This window comes from Bombina bombina, chromosome 3 (genome assembly GCF_027579735.1).
Source record: "Bombina bombina isolate aBomBom1 chromosome 3, aBomBom1.pri, whole genome shotgun sequence".
NCBI lineage: Eukaryota > Metazoa > Chordata > Amphibia > Anura > Bombinatoridae > Bombina > Bombina bombina.
In genome coordinates this window covers 1,229,493,141-1,229,509,165 of record NC_069501.1, presented here as the reverse complement: position 1 = coordinate 1,229,509,165, position 16,025 = coordinate 1,229,493,141, and the positions used below count along the sequence as shown (strand labels likewise).

The 16,025-nt window shown below is 37.9% G+C and overlaps 1 protein-coding gene across 1 annotated transcript in view; it reads left to right on the top strand.

The window, feature by feature from the left end:
- KLHL35 (kelch like family member 35) overlaps window positions 1–15,657 on the top strand; it is a 91,759-nt gene extending 76,102 nt beyond the window's left edge. The window contains exons 6-7 of the mRNA XM_053705086.1: window positions 108–296; window positions 14,205–15,657. Of these exons, the coding sequence (XP_053561061.1) occupies window positions 108–296; window positions 14,205–14,393 (378 nt within the window). The 3' untranslated portion in view covers window positions 14,394–15,657. The remainder of the gene's footprint in view (window positions 1–107; window positions 297–14,204) is intronic.
- Window positions 15,658–16,025: the final 368 nt, after the last annotated feature.

Sequence of the window (16,025 nt, the reverse complement as noted above, 5' to 3'; positions counted from 1 at the left end):
ATTTCTGTTATAAACACTTTAGTGTATCAAGTGTAAGGCCACAGCGTACCATTGGTTATTAGTTGGTATGAAACAGAAAGTAATCCTGTCTTCTCATTCTGTATCAGGTGCAGTGCTTTGACCCTGAAGAAAGCAAGTGGACTTATAAAACACCAACTCCTTTCTCCCAGAGATGCATTAATGCTGTTGAATTAGATAATAAAATCTATGTTGTCGGAGGTCTTCTGAGTACAATTTATAGTTATTGTCCCTTAAAGGATTCTTGGAGTGAAGTTGCAAGTCTACCAGGACCTCTGGTGAGTATCATACAACACTGTGAAGTTGGGACATAGTTATAGAAGTAATAATAAAAATAATAAGATCAATAATAAAAAAACAAAAACATATGCAAAGCTATTTATTGAAGTACATTTTGGTAGCTAAATTAAATTATGAACATATTGGTAGTATAGAAAAAACAAAAGAGAATGTTTGACAGTTTAGGATTTGTATTAGAAAAGTGTGTTAAGTCTACATTAATAAATGTGTACTTCTTAGATTATTTTGGGTATTTTGCTTTATTTATTTTCTCAAACTAACGGCTAGATTTGGAGTTTTGTCGGTAACGACCCAAAAAACTAACGCCGGCTTTTTTCTGGCACCATAAAAATAACTCTGGTATTGAGAGTCCACATAAAGGCTGCGTTAGGCTCCAAAAAAGGAGCGTAGAGCATTTTTAACGCAGCTTCAACTCTCAATACCAGAGTTGCTTACACAAGCGGCCAGCCTCAAAAACGTGCTCGTGCACGATTCCCCCATAGGAAACAATGGGGCTGTTTGAGCTGAAAAAAAACCTAACACCTGCAAAAAAGCCGCGTTCAGCTCTTAACGCAGCCCCATTGTTTGCTATGGGGAAACACTTCCTACGTCTGCACCTAACAGCCTAACATGTACCCCGAGTCTAAACACCCCTAGCCTTACACTTATTAACCCCTAATCTGCCGCCCCCGCTATCGCTGACACCTGCATTTTATTTTTAACCCCTAATCTGCCGCTCCGTAAACCGCCGCTACTTACATTATCACTATGTACCCCTAATCTGCTGCCCCTAACACCGCCGACCCCTGTATTATATTTATTAACCCCTAATCTGCCCCCCTCAACGTCGCCTCCACCTGCCTACACTTATTAACCCCTAATCTGCCGACCGGAGCTCACCGCTATTCTAATAAATGGATTAACCCCTAAAGCTAAGTCTAACCCTAACACTAACACCCCCCTAAATTAAATATAATTTTAATCTAACAAAATTAATTAACTCTTATTAAATAAATTATTCCTATTTAAAGCTAAATACTTACCTGTAAAATAAACCCTAATATAGCTACAATATAAATTATAATTACATTGTAGCTATTTTAGGATTAATATTTATTTTACAGGCAACTTTGTAATTATTTTAACCAGGTACAATAGCTATTAAATAGTTAAGAACTATTTAATAGTTACCTAGTTAAAATAATTACAAAATTACCTGTAAAATAAATCCTAACCTAAGTTACAATTAAACCTAAGACTATACTATCATTAAATTAATTAAATAAAATACCTACAATTACCTACAATTAAACCTAACACTACACTATCAATACATTAATTAAATACAATATCTACAAATAACTACAATGAAATAAACTAACTAAAGTACAAAAAATAAAAAAAGAACTAAGTTACAAAAAATAAAAAAATATCTACAAACATAAGAAAAATATTACAACAATTTTAAACTAATTACACCTACTCTAAGCCCCCTAATAAAACAACAAAGCCCCCCAAAATAAAAAATGCCCTACCCTATTCTAAATTACTAAAGTTAAAAGCTCTTTTACCTTACCAGCCCTGAACAGGGCCCTTTGCAGGGCATGCCCCAAGAAGTTCAGCTCTTTTGCCTGTAAAAAAAAACATACAATACCCCCCCCCAACATTACAACCCACCACCCACATACCCCTAATCTAACCCAAACCCCCCTTAAATAAACCTAACACTAAGCCCCTGAAGATCATCCTACCTTGTCTTCACCTCACCAGGTATCACCGATCCGTCCTGGCTCCAAAATCTTCATCCAACCCAAGCGGGGGTTGGCGATCCATCATCCGGTGGCTGAAGAGGTCCAGAAGAGGCTCCAAAGTCTTCATCCTATCCGGGAAGAAGAGGCGATCCGGACCGGCAACCATCTTGATCCAAGCGGCATCTTCTATCTTCATCCGATGACGACCGGCTCCATCCTGAAGACCTCCACCGCGGACCCATCTTCTTCCGGCGACGTCCAACTGAAGAATGACGGTTCCTTTAAGGGACGTCATCCAAGATGGCGTCCCTCGAATTCCGATTGGCTGATAGGATTCTATCAGCCAATTGGAATTAAGGTAGGAATATTCTGATTGGCTGATGGAATTAGCCAATCAGAATCAAGTTCAATCCGATTGGCTGATCCAATCAGCCAATAAGATTGAGCTTGCATTCTATTGGCTGTTCCGATCAGCCAATAGAATGCAAGCTCAATCTGATTGGCTGATTGGATCAGCCAATCGGATTTAACTTGATTCTGATTGGCTGATTCCATCAGCCAATCAGAATATTCCTACCTTAATTCCGATTGGCTGATAGAATCCTATCAGCCAATCGGAAATTCGAGGGACGCCATCTTGGATGACGTCCCTTAAAGGAACCGTCATTCTTCAGTTGGACGTTGCCGGAAGAAGATGGGTCGGCGGTGGAGGTCTTCAGGATGGAGCCGGTCGTCATCGGATGAAGATAGAAGATGCCGCTTGGATCAAGATGGTTGCCGGTCCGGATCGCCTCTTCTTCCCGGATAGGATGAAGACTTTGGAGCCTCTTCTGGACCTCTTCAGCCACCGGATGATGGATCGCCAACCCCCGCTTGGGTTGGATGAAGATTTTGGAGCCAGGACGGATCGGTGATACCTGGTGAGGTGAAGACAAGGTAGGATGATCTTCAGGGGCTTAGTGTTAGGTTTATTTAAGGGGGGTTTGGGTTAGATTAGGGGTATGTGGGTGGTGGGTTGTAATGTTGGGGGGGGGTATTGTATGTTTTTTTTTTACAGGCAAAAGAGCTGAACTTCTTGGGGCATGCCCCGCAAAGGGCCCTGTTCAGGGCTGGTAAGGTAAAAGAGCTTTTAACTTTAGTAATTTAGAATAGGGTAGGGCATTTTTTTATTTTGGGGGGCTTTGTTGTTTTATTAGGGGGCTTAGAGTAGGTGTAATTAGTTTAAAATTGTTGTAATATTTTTCTTATGTTTGTAAATATTTTTTTATTTTTTGTAACTTAGTTCTTTTTTATTTTTTGTACTTTAGCTAGTTTATTTAATTGTATTTATTTGTAGGACTTGTATTTAATTAATTTATTGATAGTGTAGTGTTAGGTTAATTGTAGGTAATTGTAGGTAGTTTATTTAATTAATTTATTGATAGTGTAGTGTTAGGTTTAATTGTAACTTAGGTTAGTATTTATTTTACAGGTAATTTTGTAATTATTTTAACTATTTTAGCTATTAAATAGTTCTTAACTATTTAATAGCTATTGTACCTGGTTAAAATAAATACAAAGTTACCTGTAAAATAAATATTAATCCTAAAATAGCTATAATATAATTATAATTTATATTGTAGCTATATTAGGATTTATTTTACAGGTAAGTATTTATCTTTAAATAGGAATAATTTATTTAATAAGAGTTAATTAATTTCGTTAGATGTAAATTATATTTAACTTAGGAGGTGTTAGTGTTAGGGTTAGACTTAGCTTTAAGGGTTAATACATTTATTAGAGTAGCGGTGAGCTCCAGTCGGCAGATTAGGGGTTAATAATTGAAGTTAGGTGTTGGCGATGTTAGGGAGGGCAGATTAGGGGTTAATACTATTTATTATAGGGTTAGTGATGCGGATTAGGGGTTAATAACTTTATTATAGTAGCGCTCAGGTCCGCTCGGCAGATTAGGGGTTAATAAGTGTAGGCAGATGGAGGCGACGTTGAGGGGGGCAGATTAGGGGTTAATAAATATAATATAGGGGTCGGCGGTGTTAGGGGCAGCAGATTAGGGGTACATAAGGATAACGTAGGTGGCGGCGCTTTGCGGTCGGCAGATTAGGGGTTAATAAGTGTAGGCAGATGGAGGCGACGTTGAGGGGGGCAGATTAGGGGTTAATAAATATAATACAGGGGTTGGCGGTGTTAGGGGGAGCAGATTAGGGGTACATAAGGATAACGTAGGTGGCGGTCGGCAGATTAGGGGTTAAAAAAAATTATTCGAGTGTCGGCGATGTGGGGGACCTCGGTTTAGGGGTACATAGGTAGTTTATGGGTGTTAGTGTACTTTAGAGTACAGTAGTTAAGAGCTTTAGAAACCGGCGTTAGCCCAGAAAGCTCTTAACTACTGACTTTTTTCCTGCGGCTGGAGTTTTGTCGTTAGATATATAACGCTCACTTCAAACACGACTCTAAATACCGGAGTTAGAAAAATCCCATTGAAAAGATAGGATAAGCAATTGACGTAAGGGGATCTGCGGTATGGAAAAGTCGCGGCTGAAAAGTGAGCGTTAGACCCTATTTTGAGTGACTCCAAATACCGGCGGTAGCCTAAAACCAGCATTAGGAGCCTCTAACGCTGGTTTTCACGGCTGACGCCAAACTCCAAATCTAGGTCTAAGTCTTTTTAGGGTTAGAACATTTAAAAACGAAGCCTTGGAGTAATGCAAACAGGCATCAATAGAATTTAACTGATGATCTATCAAGCTGTTTATAATTTCATAGTAGACTAATTTACAATACAAAAATAGATTTAGCACAGAGGTATGATAAAGGCTTGGGGTTACAAATCTATATTCTCTTAAAGGGTCAGGAAACACCCAAATGTTCTTTTATGATTTGGATAGAACATACAGTACAATTTTAAACAACTTTCCAATTTACTTCTATTATCAAATTTGCTTCATTCTCTTGTTATCCTTTGCTGAAGGAGCAGCACTGCACTACTGGCAGCTAGCTGAACACATCTAGTTAGCCAATCACAAGAGACAAATGTGTGCAGACACCTTTGTCTCTTGCAGCTAGCTTCCACTAGTGTAGGATATGTGTGTATTCTTTTTCAACAAAGGATACCAAAGAAACAAAGCACATTTGAAAATAGAAGTTAAATTAAAAGTGTCTTAAAATTGCCAATAACAGGACTTTATACACTACATACAGCTGAGTTTCTAGAAGTGCATGACAGGGACACAGAGCGGAAGCTACTGAGGGAGATATATGCTATTGTAATAGATATGAGATACAATGCAAAGAGTTGTTGCAAAGGGTATTTCCGGAATAAAAACTGTAATGTAGTGATCCAGAAATACAGAGAGTTAATAAAACAGAAGTATTAAGTTACATGACAGGTTTTCTTTAGAAGATTCTTGCATCAGTGTACAACAAGCTGAAACTAGTTGTGGCAAGTTAGAATAAACAATATGTACACAAACAGTATATGTAGTATTAGCATGTATCATACCTCCCAACATTTCAAAATCCAAAAGAGGGACACCCCCCACTCTGAGTAAAAGTGTGATATGGGGTGGGCAGGAGCAGGGATGGCGTCTGGGGAGTGGGCTTAACAAGTGGCAGAACATAACACACATGAATTTTTTTTTAAAGTATAAGCACTCTGATAACTGACTTTTGTTACTAGGGGGATGCTTTCTGGTTGCCTAGGTAACCACCAAGCCTCCTTACCCAGTCTGCAACCGGTAATGTGTGCAGACTTTGCTTGAAGCAAACGTTTTAACTGACAGCAGAATGAATATTCCTAACAAATTAAAGCTGTTCCTTTTTTTTTGTACATGATACTCCCAAGGTTTAAGGTATTAAGTGCTCTGTGTAGAAAAAAGGCATTTGGAGCAGTATATAAATCCCACAAAAACTTTAACCCTGTATACAACTTTCAAATAATTTACTTGCCGAACAGTTCAGAGACCACTACAGATCACTTTGGAAAAAATTAAACTATTCAGCTGAGCAGACAGCTGACACATTGCCCTGGCTGCTTCTGCTGTGCCGGCAACCTTCCCAACCCCACACCGCCGCCCCTCAACTGATTTTTTTTTAAATGCATGGGGCAATGCAGGACAGGTATCAATCATCCTGGGACAGCGGAACAGACCCCTAAAATCGGGGCTGTCCTGTGAAAATCAGGACAGTTGGGGGTATGATGTATAGTAAACACCACTCTATGTATAGTTTAATATACAAGAAGTACTATTTTGTTACCCTCCCTCCTGCTGCTTTGGCATGGTTGTAAACTGGCCCATTTTTCATGGGACAGTCCTGTTTTTTGGCTTCCTCTCCCTGCTATTTAAGTTTGTCCCTTGTTTAATTCAGTCTTTATCTTTATATAGTTTATGAATATTGTGTGCAGTGCAGTACTCCCACCACAGAGGACACTGTGGCATTAGTCTCATTGCTTACATCAGGGCTCTTCAAACCACGGGTCAGGACTCATTACTGAGTCACAACACCATGTTTACTGGTTCACGACTTGTGTGTGTGTGTCTGTTGTAGGAGAATGTTGTGGTGTGTGTTGTATGAGAGTGTGTGTGGTGAATATTGGAGTGTGTGTGGTGTGGGTGTATGTTATATAAGAGTGTGTGTGTGTTGTGTGCTTTGTATGAGATTATATGGCGTGTGTGTATTGTTTTAGAGTGTGTATGGTGTGTGTGTTGTATGAAAGTGTGTGGTGTGCGTGTGTTGTATGAGAGTGTATGGTGTGTGTGCTGTATGAGAGTGTGTGTGGTGTATATTGGAGTGTGTGTGGTGTGCGTGTGTTGTATGAGAGTGTATGGTGTGTGTGCTGTATGAGAGTCTATGGTGTGTGTGTGTATTGTTTTAGAGTGTATATGTTGTGTGTGTTGTATGAAAGTGTGTGGTGTCTGTGTGTTGTATGAGAGTCTGTGGTGTGTGTGTGTGTGTGTGTGTGTTATATGAGTGTGTGTGTGGTGTATATGGGAGTGTGTGTGATGTGGGTGTATGTTATATAAGAGTGTGTGTGTGTTGTGTGCTTTGTATGAGATTATATGGCGTGTGTGTATTGTTTTAGAGTGTGTATGGTGTGTGTGTTGTATGAAAGTGTGTGGTGTCTGTGTGTTGTATGAGAGTCTATGGTGTGTGTGTGTTATATGAGTGTGTGTGTTGCATGAGAGTGTTTGACTACAATCTGGAGTAAAGTATGCACACATTTAGTCACAAGTATATGCGCAATCATTAAAATAGAAAGTTTGTTTACAATGAAATAACTTTGGTATATAAGTATATATAAGTATTTGTTGGAATGGATATCAATATGAAAATAATATAAAACTATCCAGCTGTATATATCACACAAGGATGCTATAGTTGCCAACATTTCAAAAACAAATTCCATGGACATTTGCAGCAGAGCAAACAAGCAGGTTATCAGATTATTGACGACCTACTGATCAACTGCTCAACCCACTCAGTTCTGTGATCAAACCACATGCATTTGATAGAAATAGTATAATTTAGACTTATCCATAGTAGCTTATGATACAGCACCAAGCTCTTACACCTACCCCATAAATATTGACAACACCAGTCTCTGGAACACATTCTGAGCATATGGTTATTGTTACAATATTTATATATATACATACAAACACGAAATGTTGGGCACAAGAGGTAGCATTGTATAAGGCTGCCTAGTCAGTAGAGGGTTAATAACACAGCAATACAATTTATTATTTTTAATGTATATAATTTTAATTAGAGGTAAAGCTTCCTAGACAGAACAGTATTGCTGTGATAGTGAGGGGAAAAAAGATGGCTGAGTTGAGACAGAGTTGGGCACCATATGGGCACCTTGGCAGTGAGGGTAAGTGAGAGGTATACTGTATGTATATATATATATATATATATATATATATATATATATATAATATCTATTTATTGATAGTTATATATACAGTTGTGCTAATAAGTTTACATACCCTGGCAGAAATTATGATTTCTTGGCCATTTTTGATAGGATATGAATGATAACACAAAAGCTTTTCTTTCACTCATGGTTAGTGTTTGACTGAAGCCATTTATTATCAATCAACTGTGTTTACTCTTTTTAAATCATAATGACAACAGAAACTACCCAAATGACCCTGATCAAAAGTTTACATACCCTGGTGATTTTGGTCTGATAACATGCACACAAGTTGACACAAAGGGGTTTGAATGGCTATTAAAGGTAATCATCCTCACCTGTGATCTATTTGCTTGTAATAAGTGTGTGTGTGTATAAAAGGTCAATAAGTTTCTGGACTCCTGACAGATCCTTGCATCTTTCATCCAGTGCTGCACTGATGTTTCTGGATTCTGAGTCATGGGGAAAGAAAAAGAATTGTCAAAGGATCTGTGGGAAAAAGGTAGTTGAACTGTATAAAACAGGAAAGGGATATAAAAAGATATCCAAGGAATTGAGAATGCAAATCAGCAGTGTTCAAACTCTAATCAAGAAGTGGAAAATGAGTTCTGTTTGATAACATACTGTATTCATCTTGCCATCAATTCTGACCAAATTTCCTGTGCCTTTGTAGCTCACACATCCCCAAAACATCAGTGATCCACCTCCGTGTTTCACAGTAGGAATGGTGTACCTTTCATCATAGGCTTTGTTGACTCCTCTCCAAATGTAGCGTTTATGGTTGTGGCTAAAAAGCTCAATTTTGGTCTCATCACTCCAAATGACTTTGTGCCAGAAGGTTTGAGGCTTGTCTCTGTGCTGTTTGGCGTATTGTAAGCAGGATACTTTGTGGCATTTGCGTAGCAATGGCTTTCTTCTGGCGACTCGACCATGAAGCTCATCTTTCTTCAAGTGCCTCCTTATTGTGCATCTTGAAACAGCCACACCACATGTCCTGTATTTCACCTGAAGTTATTTGTGGGTTTGCCTTTGCATGCCGAACAATTTTCCTGGCAGTTGTGGCTGAAATTTTAGTTGGTCTACCTGACCGTGGTTTGGTTTCAACAGAACCCCTCATTTTCCACTTCTTTATTAGAGTTTGAACACAACTAAATCTAGAGGAGAAGTGTGCGCAGAGCTACTAAACCAAACTCCTAGGGCCCTAATAAATCCTCTAACAATTAGGCAAAGGGAGTATAATCAAAGAAAAATGCTTAGGAGCGCTAAAAAGCTAAAGGTTCTGAGGAGCGAGGAAAGAAGAAAAAATCGTATATACAACACAGGCTAGTAAAATCAATGTTTATGTAAATAGGCTTGATTCAAAACATGTAGTAAATGTTGCAAATCTATAATTGTTACTAAATATATGCAACAATGTGTTAAAAAAATGGACGTCTCCGATTAGATGCAAAAATGTAATAATATAATATGAAATTGCCACCACTAAAAAAAAGATCATCTTGAAAAAGCCCTCATGTAGGGAGAAACCGGTTGATGAATTGATTTTATTTCTTTTATGCAGTCAATAATATTTGCAATTGTGCTTATCCCTCTGTGGACAACAGAGTTCACATTGGGCTTTTAGGCGTTAATATTGCCTATTTATCACAGTTTAATATACTGAAAATCTGCTTGCTCTATACCCGTGCACTGGTGAGTGCCAGAAGAAACATCTGAATTTTTTTTTTTAAGTTCACAAAAGAATATATGCTGTGAGTATCCAGCGTGCCGTTGCACTAAGAGCAGGATACTAGTTCTGATACCTGACCGAAAAAAAACCCTGGAGTGTTTGAAAATTGAGACTGTCCAATAGGACCGGAGCAGCTGGGAGACCAGTGACGTGTGGTATAACGGCTGAAAAGGTATATACGGATGCCAAACAGCATACGCACATAGCTGCGGTTCCTGAACTATAACGTCCTCAATGTCAGGTATTTGGTTATAACTTATATGTAAGGACTTTCATTGTCTACATCACTGTGATTTGGATTACAGACTTACAAGTCACGATTATTGGGATTTGAACTGACTGTATTTTTAAGGTGCTAATACGTTTTGCAAAACACTTTTATTCTACCAGTTCCTATCTTATTTTTATTTTTTTAGTGGTGGCAATTTCATATTATATTATTACATTTTTGGATCTAATCGGAGACGTCCGTTTTTTTAGCACATTGTTGCATATATTTAGTAACAATTATAGATTTGTAACATTTACTACATCTGCTTATATGTTTTGAATCAAGCCTATTTACATAAACATTGATTTTACTAGCCTGTGTTGTATATACGATTTTTTCTTCTTTCCTCGTTCCTCAGAACCTTTAGCTTTTTAGCGCTCCTAAGCATTTTTCTTTGATTAGAGTTTAAACACTGCTGATTTGCATTCTCAATTCCTTGGATATCTTTTTATATCCCTTTCCTGTTTTATACAGTTCAACTACCTTTTCCTGCAGATCCTTTGACAATTATTTTTGCTTTCCCCAGAATCGTCAGTGCAGCACTGGATGAAAGATGCAAGGGTCTGTAAGGAGTCCAGAAACTCATTGACCTTTTATACACACACACTAATTACAAGAAAACAGATCACAATTGAGAATGGTTACCTTTAATAGCCATTCAAACCCCTTTGTGTCAACTTGTGTGCATGTTATCAGGCCAAAATCACCAGGGTATGTAAACTTTTAATCAGGGTCATTTGGGTAGTTTCTGTTGTCATTATAATTTAAAAAGAGTAAACACAGTTGATTGATAATAAATGGCTTCAGCCAAACACCAACCACGAGTGAAAGAAAAGTTTTTGTGTTATAATTCATATTCTCTGAAAAATGGCCAAGAAGTCATAAATTCTGCCAGGGTATGTAAACTTATGAGCACAACTGTATATATATATATATATATATATATATATATATATATATATATATATATATATATATATATATATATATATATATACACAGGAATGGACAAAATATTGGCACCCCTGCATTTCTGTCAGATAATGCACCACTTCACCCAGAAAATTGCAATTACAAATGTTTAGGCATTCTCATGTTTATTTATTTTGTTTGTATTGGTATGACACAAAAAAGTGGAGAAAAAAAAGCCAAATCTGACACATTCCACAATGGACTGGACAAAATTATTGGCACACTAAATTTAATATTTGGTAGCACACCCCTTGGAAAAAATAACTGAAATCAATTGCTTCCTGTAACCATCAATGAGTTTCTTACACCTCTCTACTGGAATTTTGGACAACTCTTCTTTCGCCAACTGCTCCGGGTTTCTCAGATTGGAAGGGTTCCTTTTCCCAACTTCTGTTTTGAGATCTCTCCACAGGTGCTCTATGGGATTGAGATCTGGCCAGTTCAATACTCTCTCTCTCTATACTGTATATAAATAATTCCACCACGAATGCACTCAATAGAAAGCGCAATTGTGCCAACTTTGAATTTCATAATTTGCAGTAATTTTTCAGATTCAGTGACATCACAGTAAGAGACGTCATAGGAAAAGATGTCACATGAAGTAAAAATAGACTTATATAAATATTAGAATTTGTACCAGTAAACAGAAAACAGTCTGCATCACTAGTCAAAATGTATTAAAGTTTCTAATTTAAACAAATAATACATGTGCACATATATTTACAAAACATTTATTATTAAGTCATTAATTCTTCCAAAAGACTATAGAAAAAGAAAAAGACACTCAGATTGAAGTGACACAAAACTACCATAGATCCACTGTCCTAATAGCCAGCAGCAATGCTTCCTAATGCTGGACTCCTAATGACACTCTGAGGGAAGAGGTGCAGGGGAGGAGCTAGGCGGCAGTGTGTCAAATTACTATGAACAGGAGTAGAGACATAGCGAACATTCAGTGCAGCTTTTCTTATTGTGTGATTATGCACAGCACCGGACTGGGTGAACTGTTGGGAGCAAATGGATTTTTGTATTATTTCGTCTGATAGCAATTTCCATATTTTTGCACTGTGTGTAGAAAATGGAGTTTGTTTAAAACTCATGCTAAAATCAGTAAGCTGCAGACAATACAGAGTACTAAAATATGAAGATTACTGTCAGACTAAATAATGCAAAAGATGCAAACAATAAATTATTTACAGTATTAGCCAAGTAACCCCCCCCCCCCTTTTACAACAAATCAGCACAGCTCCGTACCTAGTGTGGAGGAGCTGTGTGTGTTTTTTCTTCTGATTTGTTGCAGTTTAAACATTTATCACTCAGAGAAGGCGCAGCAAGGAGTCCCTGCCTAGACCTGCTCTGAGTGATAAAGTAGAGTATTTGCTGCATGCACAACATCACCGGCAGCTCCTCCACATTAACGTGTGTCACACATGCCCCAGCTCAGCTGCAGCCCTCCAAATCTCCTGGAGGGGACATTTCGAGGGACAAAAAAAATCCAGGGACATACAACAAAATCTAGGGACTTTCTCTTGAAAGCATTGACTGTTGGCAACTATGGGATGCTCTGCAACTCTGCTGATAACAGCCAGGATAAGGATGACACTGCTGAAAATGCTAAAATAGTTTAAAAATAATTTCAGGCAGCTTCAGTAGGAGTCCCACTTAGAACAAGCAATGCAGTACAGGACCAGCCCTGTAACCAGCATAGGTAATACTTATGCCAACATTTACTTTTTAACTGCTGTTTACATAGTTTAGTATATGTTTAATTTCTCCCCATCCCTGACTGCAATCTGGGAGGGATTTATCAATTTTTGATACCCCTCACATTATTACCTGGGGGATCTGTCCCCCTATATCCCAGTTCCTACGCCCATGGCACTTTGACATTTCATTAATGTAGATTTCATCACAATGCAACTTGGCAGTTTGGCCAAGGGTGTCTGACTGGCAAATTCAACATGGTACACATATACCAGAGATATTTAAATCTATATTACATACTTATTGCTAGATTACAAGTGGAGCGCAATTGTTTGTGCCCAAGCAATAAGGGGTATATCAAGAGGGTTTGCTCTCCTCAGGCTTACTACTCATTTTACAAGTTGAAAGGAAATGCGATCACGTGAGCACAATCACGAATTACGCTAGAATGAATCATTACCGCAATCTCAGAGTTGTGGTTAACTGTTTCCCGAAAATATTAAAGTTGCACAAAAAACATCAAAAATACATTACAAAGTACAATTACGTTCATAATAACACTATCTAATAAAAAAATATTCAAAAATAATGTTCCACACAAAAGTTATAAAGGTTCAAAGATATGAGATCTCGAGTGTTAGAAATAAAAAGCCAGCAAAGGGCTTTAACATAGAGATTCATACATATACATTGCTAACGATATATATATATATGTATATCTATCTATCTATCTATCTATCTATCTATCTATCTATATATATATATGTGTGTGTGTGTATATGTGTACATTTGTTTTTTTATGTGACAGCTACTAAAATGTTAATTTTGAATGCTTAACTCAGATTTATCGAAAACTATTTTCTTACCTAGTTTTCAACTGCAGTCTATGGGGCATATGTATCAAGGTCTGGCGGACCTGATCCGACATTGTGGATCAGGTCCGCCAGAATTCGCTGAATACGGAGAGCAATACGCTCGCCGTATTCAGCATTGCACCAGCAGCTCACAAGAGCTGCTGGTGCAACACCGCACACTGCAGACTCGCGGCCAATAGGCCGCCAGCAGGGTGTGTCAATCAACCCGATCATACTCAATCGGGTTGTATTGTGGCGATGTCTGTCTGCAGGCGGACAGGTTATGGAGCAGCAGTCTTTGTGACCGCTGCTTCATAACTGCTGTTTCTGGCGAGCCTGCAGGCTCGCCATAAACACGGGGCATCAAGCTCCATTCGGAGCTTGATACATATGCCCCTATAAGTAGTGCCTTTTTTGTATAGACAAGCAGATAAGATAAGGAGTCATTTGTGTATAGAGAAATATATATAACATAAGGATATCTACTCTTTCTGTAAACTCAGCCAATTAAAATGGGTTATGTTTTCAATAAACAAAACATAAACTTAAAGGAGCAATATCCCATACATGTTCTACTCTGCAGCTAGCATAACAAATCACTGGAAACATATTTAGGGAAACCAGTTTTACAGGACAATAACCATTTAATGTCCCTTTAAATAGTTTTATCCTTCTCTGATCTAATTTGCTAATAGATCCATTTATTTTCTAGGAAAGCTGCGGAGTGACAGCCTGCGATGGGAAGATCTTTATTATGGGAGGCAGCAATGAGAACGGAGAAGGCACCGACAAAGCCTTAACCTTTGACCCTAATACGGGAGAGGTGGAAGTGGAAGCTCCGTTACAGCGCTGCACGAGCTATCATGGCTGTGTCACTATCTTAGAAAGGCCGGGAACATGATCAGCACATAAAGAAGCATACCTACGTATCACCACTGCTATATACCAGCAGAATAACTAAATACCTCACACCCAATAAACCTGGTGATGGTTAGGAGCTATGATTTGTTTCTGCTCTTTATATAAAGATATGCAAAAGAGCGTTACCTTTACTTAAAGGGGCATTGAAAATATTGTTTTTGCATGAAAAAGGTTAAGTTGACTCTATTTTAATTTTGAACGGTACAGAAAGTTTATGTCAGTTGGTTTATGGGATAGAAGCTTACTGGCTGATAAGGACAACAACAGTTCTATAGATGGAGTGACACATCCCACAAGCATAAGAACAAAAAATGCTGCATCTAAACATTTATAGAACAACAATATATATATATTTTAAAATGCCCTCTTTAAAGGGACAGTCTAGTCAAAATTAAACTTTCATTATACAGATAGGACATGATAGTTTAAACAACTTTACAATTTATTTTTTAATCAAATTTGCTTTGTTCCTTTGTTATTCTTTGTTAAAAGCAAAACCTATAAACTCATATGCCAAGTTCTAAACCTTTGAGGGCCGCCTCTTATTTCAATGCATTTTGATAGATGTTCACAGATAGATTGTGCTAGTTCATGTGTGCCATATAGATAACATTGTGCACACCCCGTGGAGTTACCTAGGGGTCACCACTGATTGGCTAAAAGGCAAGTCTGTCAAAATAACTGAAATAAGGGGGCAGTCTGCAGAGGCTTAGATACAAGGTAATTACAGAGGTGAAACCGGTGTAATATAACAGTGTTGGTTGTGCAAAACTGGGGAATGGGTAATAAAGGGATTATCTATCTTTTTTAAACAATAAACAGTTCTGGAGTAGACTGTCCCTCAACTCATTGAAACAATTACTTTACTGTCCCCTTTAAAGGAACACAGTGACCGTTATTATGTGTGTGCTGTAAATGTCAGAGAACGTAAATTGTCTGTGCAGTAATGTTACTTATATTTTTTAATATGTTTTGTGTTAAAACGTTCTTGTATTTATACTGGCGTCTACAGAAGTTTTTTTAATGTATTAGCACAGCAGATCTTTCTTCATGATAGTACAGGATGGGAAAAGTGAGTAGGAAATTGATAAAGAAAGAGAGACCTAGCAATGTGAAGGTTGCAATAAACTTTTCATTTTTACAATGTTTGTTATTATTATTATTGGAGTGTTGTTAACCAGCAAATGACAATACGTGACCTGGTACTATTAAATGCTTTAAATAATAAAAAACGCAAGTTGCAATATTGTTTATCGTGACCTGCTCTAACTTTAGCGCAGCACTTGTAATCTAGCCTTTAGTATACAGTAGTGGCAAGGTATAGAACTATACATCAAGATTTACTGCAGCCCTCCAACACCACTAACCATTAATACAGGGAAGCAGTCCCATAACGGTTAAAAGAGGGGTGCAGGAAAAAAAAAACATCAAAAGAAAGTATAATTTAGCAATCACTTTTAACAATAAACTACAACACCAAACTTATGTGAAACACAATGTGAATGAAGCAGCCATATGATTGGCTGACTTAGGACAGGTAGTATCGGAATAAAGTGATTGGGCTAATGATGGCGTTATACACACTGATCGGGACAGTAAATAATTGGTGTGT